Genomic DNA, 10,000 nt, shown 5'->3' with positions numbered 1-10,000 from the left:
ATCTCAAAAAATGTCTTTACATTTCTCTCTGTCAGTATCATCGTGCTGTAAACTTTGTACCGTATGTATGTATGTATGTATGTATGTATGTATGTATGTATGTATGTATGTATGTATGTATGTATGTATGTATGTATGTATGTAATGTATGTATGTATGTATGTATGTATGTATGTATGTATGTATGTATGTATGTATGTATGTATGTATGTATGTAATGTATGTATGTATGTATGTATGTATGTATGTATGTATGTATGTATGTATGTATGTATGTATGTATGTATGTATGTATGTATGTATGTATGTATGTATGTATGTATGTATGTATGTATGTACTGTATATAGATTATTCTACTGTATAAGTATGGAAAGTTATAAAAACAGGATGTTTGACCACTGAATGCTCGGGAGGCGAGGATTGTGAAAAAACCCAACACATATGTTTTCACAAATCACTCTCCACCCCCCCCCCCCCTCTCTCTCTCTCTCTCTCTCTCTCTCTCTCTCTCTCACACACATACCAATATCAATATCAGCCCATTTGCTCTATATAAAAGCCATACTCTCTCTCTTATCTTTCTCTTTCTTTCTTTCTTTCTTTCTCTCTCTCTCTCTCTCTTCCTCCCTCCCTCCTTGCCTCTCTCTCTACCCCTGCCCCCCGCCCCCCCTCTCTGTGCGGTGACATTTTACTGGTGCCCTTGTTGCTGTTCCCTGCAGCGCTGCTCTGATCCAGTCTGTGTGTGTGTGTGTGTGTGTGTGTGTGTGTGTGTGTGTGTGTGTGTGTGTGTGTGTGTGTGTGTGTGTGTGTGTGTGTGTGTGTGTGTGTGTGTGTGTGTGTGTGTATGTATGTGTGTGTGTGTGTGTGTGTCCTCATTAAAAGGGGGATAGTGTCTGAGAAGGAACTGACCTGTCCTGATCAAACACACACACACACACACACACACACACACACACACACACACACACACACACACACACACACACACACGCACACACACACACACACACACACACACACACACACACACACACACACACACACACACACACCAAGACCTTTGCTGTGTGTGTGAGTGAGTGAGTGAGTGAGTGAATGAATGAATGAGTGAGTGAGTGAGTGCGTGAGTGAGTGTCCATGTGTGTGTGTGTGTGTGTGTGTGTGTGTGTGTGTGTGTGTGTGTGTGTGTGTGTGTGTGTGTGTGTGTGTGTGTGTGTGTGTGTGTGTGTGTGTGTATTGTATGTCTGTTTAAATGCCAACCTTTCTCCCCTGACATACATCTTGTTTACATCCTCTCCTCTCCTCTCCTCTCCTCTCCTCTTCAGACAGGGAACGCACTCTCTCCAGCAGCCAAATTTAGCTCACATATCAAACAAACAACCTGCATGGACACACACAGGCTCAAACACTCATGCATGCTCACACACACACACACACACACACACACACACACACACACACACACACACACACATGCTCGCACGCACACGCACACAGTCGGCTTTGTGTCTCTTAGATAGTATTGATTGTAGGCTGATCAGTGTGCCATTGATCCTGGAGGCTCCCATAAGCCAGGAACACATGCACACGCATACAGTACACACACACCCACACATGCATGAGCGCACGCACGCACACACACACACACACACACAGGTACGCACACGCACGCACGCACACACTGTATAACACAGTGCGCATTAGACATTGCTTTGAATTGAGGTCAGCTCATTAGTAAAAAATGAGCTGTCTCGCGGAGACAAACAAAGAAATCGAAAAGGCTGAGTATAAAAAAGTATGGAGACATTAATTAACAAGAAAAAGGAAAAAGGAAGCTGAGGGAGAAGAAGATGACGTGGACTCACCCGGTCAGCACCACCACGAAGTCCATGACGTTCCATCCGTTGCGCAGGTACGAGCCCTTGTGCAAAGCGAAGCCCAGCGTCAGGATCTTGATCCCCGACTCGAAGCAGAAGATAAACATGAAGTAGGGCTCCGTGTCCTCCTACGGGAGCACAACACATAGTACACAGCACACGCTCAGTCTTGTGTGCAGGGCAGTGGTTCTCAAACTTTTTCACGTCAAGGACCCCCCGAAATGATATGTATTTGGCTGCGGACCCCCCATCTCAAAAATGTTTTGTGCCAGGGATTTTTTTTTCCTACAAGCTCATAGCAGATCTACAAGCTCATAGCGCGGCACTTTTTCTATATATATAAAATAAATATATATATATGAATAAATATATTTTTTAAACATCGTCCGGCCGCCAGGGGGGGCAACTGCCCCCCATGCCCCCCTAAAAATCGTGTGCAGTGGTGGAAAAAGTACTCCCATTTTGTACTTAAATAAAAGTATCAATATTGCAATGTAGTAATACTCTGTTACAAGTGAAAGTCCGGTATTAAAAATGTACCTGAGTAAAAACACAAAAGTATTCGCATTAAAATATACTTAAGTACTGAAAGTAAAAGTACTCATTTTGCAGAATGTCCCATTTCCTGTGTGTGTGTGTCTGTGTGTGTGTGTGTGTGTGTGTGTGTGTGTGTGCGTGTCCTACCAGTCGTTCAGACAGAGGGGTCTTGTCTCCGTCAGGTAAGTGCTGTTCCAGGGCCAGGACGATACAGTTGGCGATAATGGTGGTGAGGATCATCCATTCAAACGGAGTGATGCTGGAGTTAAGGCTAACAACACCGCTAGCACGCTATTAGCATCTCATTCTAACAAGCACATTGTGACACAATGGGAAGAAAAAGTCAATATGGATATCATTTCGAATGTATTTTTAGCGGTGCCAGCCGCTCTACACTTGACTATGTCCGTCCGTATGTCCGTTTGTCCGTTTGTCCGTTTGTCCGTTATGTCCGTTTGAGCACGGGCTTTAAACAGCTATAACTCCAGATCGCAGCATGCCAGCAAGTCCAAATTTGGTATGTGGACTTACACCACCAATAGGGACGAGCATTGACTGCTGAAGCCCCGCCCCACCCTATTATAGCGCCGCCAGGAGGCCACTGGCTTTAAACAGCTATAACTCCAGTTTGCAGCATGCCACCAAGTCCAACTTTGGTATGTGGACTTACACCACCAATAGGGACGAGCATTAATTGCTGAAGCCCCGCCCCGCCCTATTATAGCGCCACCAGGAGGCCACTCATCAAAGGCACCGCTTCCTTCACACAGGGTGCGATTTTTTTCCTGTAAATTAGCTACAGTATAGGGTTAAAGTGGTTAAAGGTGTAGTGAAATGAAAAATATGTTTTTCACACTTTTAGAGCACATCCATGGTCCTCATATGGGCATACCTAACAATAGATGCCAAAAAAAACGAAAAAAAAAAACATTTTTGTGTATTTTTACATCTAAAGTCCCTAAAAAGCCAATCTTAATTACTTCCTGTAAATGAAAACGTGCTGCGTGATGACATAACACAGCCTTCATGAATATAAAAGAATCTTGATTACATGCACCTGTTTGATTCCCATATCTGCACGTTCTTCAAACAGAGCTGATTTTAATTACAGAGATACTCCGTTTTGAATCTCATTGAAGATGAGTGTATTACTCATTTTAAACTTCATCACACTAAAATATGTATCTGAAAACATTATAGGTTAGAAATAAGCCAGGTAGTAGCAAACGTGCTTCACTGGCCGTCTCTCTCTCACTTGTAAACAAACACTACCCGTGTTGCGCACGGCTGAAGTGATTGAGATCCAACGTCCCATAGCCTGAAGGGATGGGACCTTCTGATTGGTTTAGAGTCGTTTGAGCCGACGTTTCAGACTGAACCTTCAAAATAAAATGACCGAACATGTCACTGCAGTGCATCTTTAAAATAACTTGAGTAAATGTACTTGGTTACTTTACACCACTGCCCCGGACCCACTTTAAGAACCTGATGTAATGTAAATGTGGCAGGGATTGCTTTTTTTCCCTCGTTCCTCAGACAAGGACAATACAATTCCTGCACAGCTCATGTGAACGCACTAACACAAACACAAACAAACACTGCCTGGTTTTAACAGCCAGTGTTTTAGAAGCAATTCATCCAGCACATTGTGTGTGTGTGTGTGTGTGTGTGTGTGTGTGTGTGTGTGTGTGTGTGTGTGTGTGTGTGTGTGTGTGTGTGTGTGTGTGTGTGTGTGTGTGTGTGTGTGTGTGTGTGTGTGTGTGTCCATGCCTGAGTAATGGCCGCTGGAGGGTCTAAGATGACTGGATACGTCCAGACAGATCAAGCCTGCACCTAATTGGCCAGTCATTATCCTGTTAGTGAGTGTGCGTGTGTGTGTGTGTGTGTGTGTGTGTGTGTGTGTGTGTGTGTGTGTGTGTGTGTGTGTGTGTGTGTGTGTGTGTCGCTCTCACACGCACATAAGGGAGTTTTAATGCCTGTATTGGTGTGTTTACCAGATGCTGCAACATTGACACTGTGGCCGGAGGGCGGTGTGTGTGTGTAAGTGTGTGTGTAAGTGTGTGTGTGTGTGTGTGTGTGTGTGTGTGTGTGTGAGAGAGAGAGAGAGAGATTTTGTGTAGGCATGAGTATGTTCGTGTTTACGTGTGTGTGTGTGTGTGTGTGTGTGTGTGTGTGTGTGTGTGTGTGTGTGTGTGTGTGTGTGTGTGTGTGTGTGTGTGTGTGTGTGTGTGTGTGTGTGTGTGTGTGCGCGTGCGCACGCTTGTGTGTGAGGTCTAAAGACAAGGCTCGTGGGTGATGTTAGGTGGACGAGACAGCTTAGGTCAGGAAGTACACACTAACAAGACACTACGTACGCTACACTGCTATACGGACGCTTACTGACAGGCAGTATGATACACACACACACACACACACACACACACACACACACACACACACACACACACACACACACACACACGCTCGCTCGCTTGCAGAACATGTACTGTATATAAGTGCAGAGGAGGCATACAGAAAGCCAGCAATAAAGCGCATCGTCAGTGTCTTTCAGAACACATCCTTTTTAAAGCCCTATGCTATACTTTGTCAAATGATAGTGTCATGCAAAAGTATCGCTAAAATAGCTGAACTACAAACTGAGAAAGCATGAGATGTTTTTTCCCCCCCTGTAATGACATGACGCAAACATATGGGAGGCTAGGTTGAAAGTGGTTCTGTGTGTTGTTTATAGGTGTTTTAACCAATGAAAATAATAATAATCAAAATCTACTTGAAGGAGGCATGAGCTCAGTTCTGGGCTCTCCCTCGGCTGGCAGAGGGAGAGTAGCGCCCAGGATTACATAGGCAATTGGCACTGGTGAAAAAATGGGTTCCAAAATCTTGGCATAAAAATTCAAGGGAAAAATAAATAAATAATAATAATAATCAAAATCTACAAGTAACTAGTAACTAAACTTTTCAATTCATTATAGTGGAGTAAAAAGTACAATATTTGCCTTTGAAGCGTAGAGGAGCAGAAGTACAATTATTGATGCCAATACTTTTGCACTTTTTACTTACTTAGTGCATTTTGAATTCCAAACCTTTACTTGTAACAGAGTATTTCTACATTGCAGTATTGATACTTTTACTTAAGTAAAAACATTTGAGTACTATTTCCACCACTGGCGGTGGCTGGCATCTCCCTCAGGGATATACGGTGAGAAGCTCAGTTGTTCGGGAGGGACTTGGAGCAGAGTAGAGCTGCTGCTCCTTTGGCATATTATAGAAAAGGAGCCAGTTGGGGGGGGGGGGGGATCCGGACAGTGTTGCCAGGTCTGCTTATTATAAGCGACTTTGGGCTTATTTCTTTCTGTAAAGTTGCTTGTAAATGTTGGTAGTTGCCGGTTTTTGAGGATTGTTTCTAAAGAGGAGTTGCTTATTTGGGCTTGCTTCCAAATGTTTTGATTATTGTTTAAACCAGTGGTTCTCAAAGGACCCCCAAATGAATGTGTATTTGTCCACAGGCACGGACCCCCATCTGTAATTATAATTTGTGCCAGGGATTTGTGTTGTTAAAATCGTGGCTTCCTCAAGATGTTTTTGAAAATAGCAGATCTACAAGCTCACAACGCATCGCATTGCGACGTCACTGATTGATCAAAGCGGTGACCGCAGTACAAAATACAGCAGCAGCTTTTTCAGCATCACCACAGACACATTTTTTTCTTATGATAGGCTACTGCTGTTTGTGCTGCACCTGGGCACCACGGAAATGCGTGCACTATCTTTTTCACAGGGTGAACAGAGGCCCAGAGGAACACAGCACACTGTAATTGGCGTAACAGGGTGATTGCAGGTCTTGTGCAGGTCTCAGTCGGTCTGTCAACATGCTAGCTGCTCGCGCCATCTATTATTCAGCAGCCACACACTTCACCATTATGGCCTGAACAATCTATGGAAAGAAAAGGGTAACCGATTTTTCTCCCTGTATCACTCCCCCCTCCTCTCCCCCCCTCCCCCCCTCTAGCTCTCTCACTCTTTGTTTCCTCTCTCCTTCACATCCATTGCCACTCCTATTTTTTTGGACTGCCTTCTTGCTCTCTCTACATCTATATCTCTTTTTTTCCTCCTTCATATCTCCGCCACGGCTGGAGATTATGTTTAAGCCCCTGTCCATCTGTCTGTCTGTTTGTGTGCCTGCTAGTCTCTGGCACTGCTGGACCAATCAGTGTGAAACCCATATGGTAAATGGTGCATTTATATAGCGCTTTTATCCAAAGCGCTTTACATAGATTGTGCATTACATTCACCCATTCACGCACACATTCATACACCGATGGCGGAGGAAACCATGCAAGGCACCAACCTGCTCATCGGGAGCAATGAGCAGGTTGGTAAGGGGTTGCGCGTCTTGCTCAAGGACACTTCGACACTAACTTTGAGGGAGCCGGGGATCGAACTGGGAACCCTACCCATCCGGCCGCTCTACCCCTGAGCCACTGCCGCCCCTAGCACGCAGACTCCCAGTAGGCCAAGAAAGGAACCTCGACCACAGTTTTGGTGCCATTATAACAAGCCGCTTCACATGTTAGCCTATAACCATATCGTCTGTCGTCATCTTTTCCGTTTTTCTTTAGCCAATTTAGCCATCGCAGATTCCTCAAGTATATTGCGGGCCGTGTTGCCGCCGACCCGCCCCCATTGGTCCGAGGAGGTTGTGTACAGCAGACTATAAACCATGTGCCTAATCTGATACACATGGAGTCACCGGCTGCTTCTGTTCACCTGACAGCAAGGAGTTTCACCTGGAGAGCGCATAACGCATGTGGAGGTTCACGTCATCTAACCCCATGATCCCCTCCCTGCTGAACAGATGCCCCCCCGAACCAACCATCAGGGGTCACTATACTGCCGGGACAAGGACACGATCCCTAGACAGTTTTTGAACCCAGGATCACAGTCTGTCACCTTGTGTTGGTCGGAGCCAGCGTTGATTATGACGACTAAAACTATGACAAATACGTCCTACGTACCTTTTTTCACTGCATGACGAAAACGAAATAAAAACGAAGCGACAATGACTAAAACGAAGACTAAATATATTGATAATTTTGACAACAATTAAAAACTAGACTAAAATGTTAGTGAGGGACTAGTGGAGAAGAGATCCAGTAGAACTAAAAGACGCTCAGGTGTTTCGCTCTGAAAATAGCAGATCTACAAGCCCCCAACACGTCGCGCTGCAAAGCGTTGTGAGCTTGTAGATCGGCTATTTTCAGCATGCAACCAAGCGTAAAATCAGCCATTACGATGCCATCATGGCACCGCCAAAATACATTTTAGTCGACTAAATCAACTGTACTGTAGATTTAGTCGATAATAATCGATATAATCGATATAATCTTATGATATTTAGTCGACTAAAACTAGACAAAAACTAAAACATTTCAGATGACTAAAATATGACTAAAACTAAGTGGAATTTTATTCAAAAGACTATTAAATTATTAAAACTAAATCAAAATTTGCTGTCAAAATCAACACTGGTTGGAGCACCTGGCTAAGTCAGAGGGAGTCACGCCGTTGTTGGAAATTGTACCCGCGGTGGTGGGTGAGAGTTTTACATGTAATCTACATCACCCATACACCCCTTTATTCTGTGACTGTTCTCCCTGTTTCATCTCTCTCTCTCTCTCTCTCTCTCTCTCTCTCTCTCTCTCTCTCTCTCTCTCTCTCTCTCTCTCTCTCTCTCTCTCTCTCTCTCTCTCTCTCTCTCTCTCTCTCTCTCTCTCTCTCTCTCTCTCTCTCTCTCTCTCTCTCTCTAGATTAGACTATTATACACTCTGGCTGTTCATGGGGTGACATTGCAATGTGAGTCAATAAAAGAAAGAAAGAAAGAAAGAAAGAAAGAAAGAAAGAAAGCGAAAGAAATAAGAAAAGAAAAAAGAAAAGAAAAGAAAAGAAAAGAAAAGAAAAGAAAAGAAAAGAAAAGAAAAGAAAAGAAAAGAAAAGAAAAGAAAAGAAAAGAATCAGTCAATAAAAAGAAATTACAGAGTAGGATTGGCAACAGTATTGGTGAGCGTTGCAAAAGTGAGTCTGCAATCTATCTGTGTGTGTGTGTGTGTGTGTGTGTGTGTGTGTGTGTGTGTGTGTGTGTGTGTGTGTGTGTGTGTGTGTGTGCACTCCTCTCTCCTTAATTAAAATGGGCTTCTGATGGCCACAGATGAGCCATGCTCCGCCAAGTATACACACACACACACACACACACACACACACATGGCTTCTAGAGAGGACCATTGACAATGTACACACACGCACGCACGCACACACACACACACACACACACACACACACACACACACACACACACACACACACACACACACACACACACACCTGCATATGAGATGCTTAATTTACAGGCATGAACACACAAGCACATGGGTAATAATGCACTGATGCAAAGTGCACAAACACACACACACACACACACACACACACACACACACACACACACACACACACACACACACATGCACGCACACCACACACGCAAACACACAGAACCGGGCATTATTCAGCATCAGCACATTGTCGCTCCACTGCCACTGCCTACTGTAAAGTAGTAAACAGACACACACACACACACACCCCCACAAAAACGCATGCACGAACACACACACACACACACACACACACACACACACACACACACACACACACACACACACACACACACACACACACACACACACACACACACACACACACACACACACACTCATCTCCTGCCCTCTCTGATACTGCCAGCAAGTATATTAACTTATTACAGAGAGAGAGAGAGAGATTGAGAGTGAGAGAGGTAGAGGGAGAGAAGATGAATGGAGACAGCAGATAGACAGAGAAGAGGCTCTAATGCACATTTTTAAGCAATATTACAAAGAAGGGGCCAACGTTCTATGATAACAATACAGCTGCTATAATACATCTGCTTGTCATTCTTTATGAGAGTCAGCCAAATTGCCTCTTGCACCTGCATGTACACTGCCTTGCCTGAGGGCACCGTACACTGTAAAAGAATATGCTACAAGACCCGTTTTGAAGCCGCTATCTCAGCGAATTCAAAATCCACCATCTTGGAATTTCCAGTCCTGGAATGGAACAGGAAACGAACGCTATTGGGTGGAAGGGGAACAAGCGAGGGTGGGTCTTCACTAGGGTGAGTATCGTTTATCGTGATGAAAAAAACACTCAATAATAATCGTATCGCAGAGATTGTCATTTATCCGTCATACGAGGATGAATTATCTTTAGCTGAGCTGCAAATTTAGTACCACTTAAACCCTCCATATACTAAAAACTGACCTGTAAAGAGCGCATTCGGTACGCTCTTATTTCACATTCGCCAAAAATAGCAGATCTACAGTACAAGCTCACAACACGGTGCAACGCAACGCATTGTGAGCTTGTAGATCGGCGAACGTTCCCCCCAAAATAGGGATGCTGGGGGTTCAAGTGGTTAACAAAAGTGTCCTTTTAAGTTTTAAGTACATTTTGATTATCGCGATAATATCGATAATCGCAAAAAAAATTGCCACAATAA

At 44.1% G+C, this 10,000-nt stretch overlaps 1 protein-coding gene across 1 annotated transcript in view; it reads right to left on the bottom strand.

The window, feature by feature from the left end:
* cacna1ab (calcium channel, voltage-dependent, P/Q type, alpha 1A subunit, b) overlaps window positions 1-10,000 on the bottom strand; it is a gene marked incomplete at its 3' end in the record, with an annotated part of 238,846 nt that overhangs the window by 118,587 nt on the left and 110,259 nt on the right. The window contains exons 3-4 of the mRNA XM_084071455.1: window positions 2,563-2,674; window positions 1,867-2,006 (exon numbers count right to left, since the gene is read on the bottom strand). Of these exons, the coding sequence (XP_083927581.1) occupies window positions 1,867-2,006; window positions 2,563-2,674 (252 nt within the window). The remainder of the gene's footprint in view (window positions 1-1,866; window positions 2,007-2,562; window positions 2,675-10,000) is intronic.

This window comes from Gymnoscopelus microlampas (assembly GCF_963454915.1).
Source record: "Gymnoscopelus microlampas genome assembly, chromosome: 2".
NCBI lineage: Eukaryota > Metazoa > Chordata > Actinopteri > Myctophiformes > Myctophidae > Gymnoscopelus > Gymnoscopelus microlampas.
This window is presented reverse-complemented; position numbering and strand designations above follow the sequence as displayed.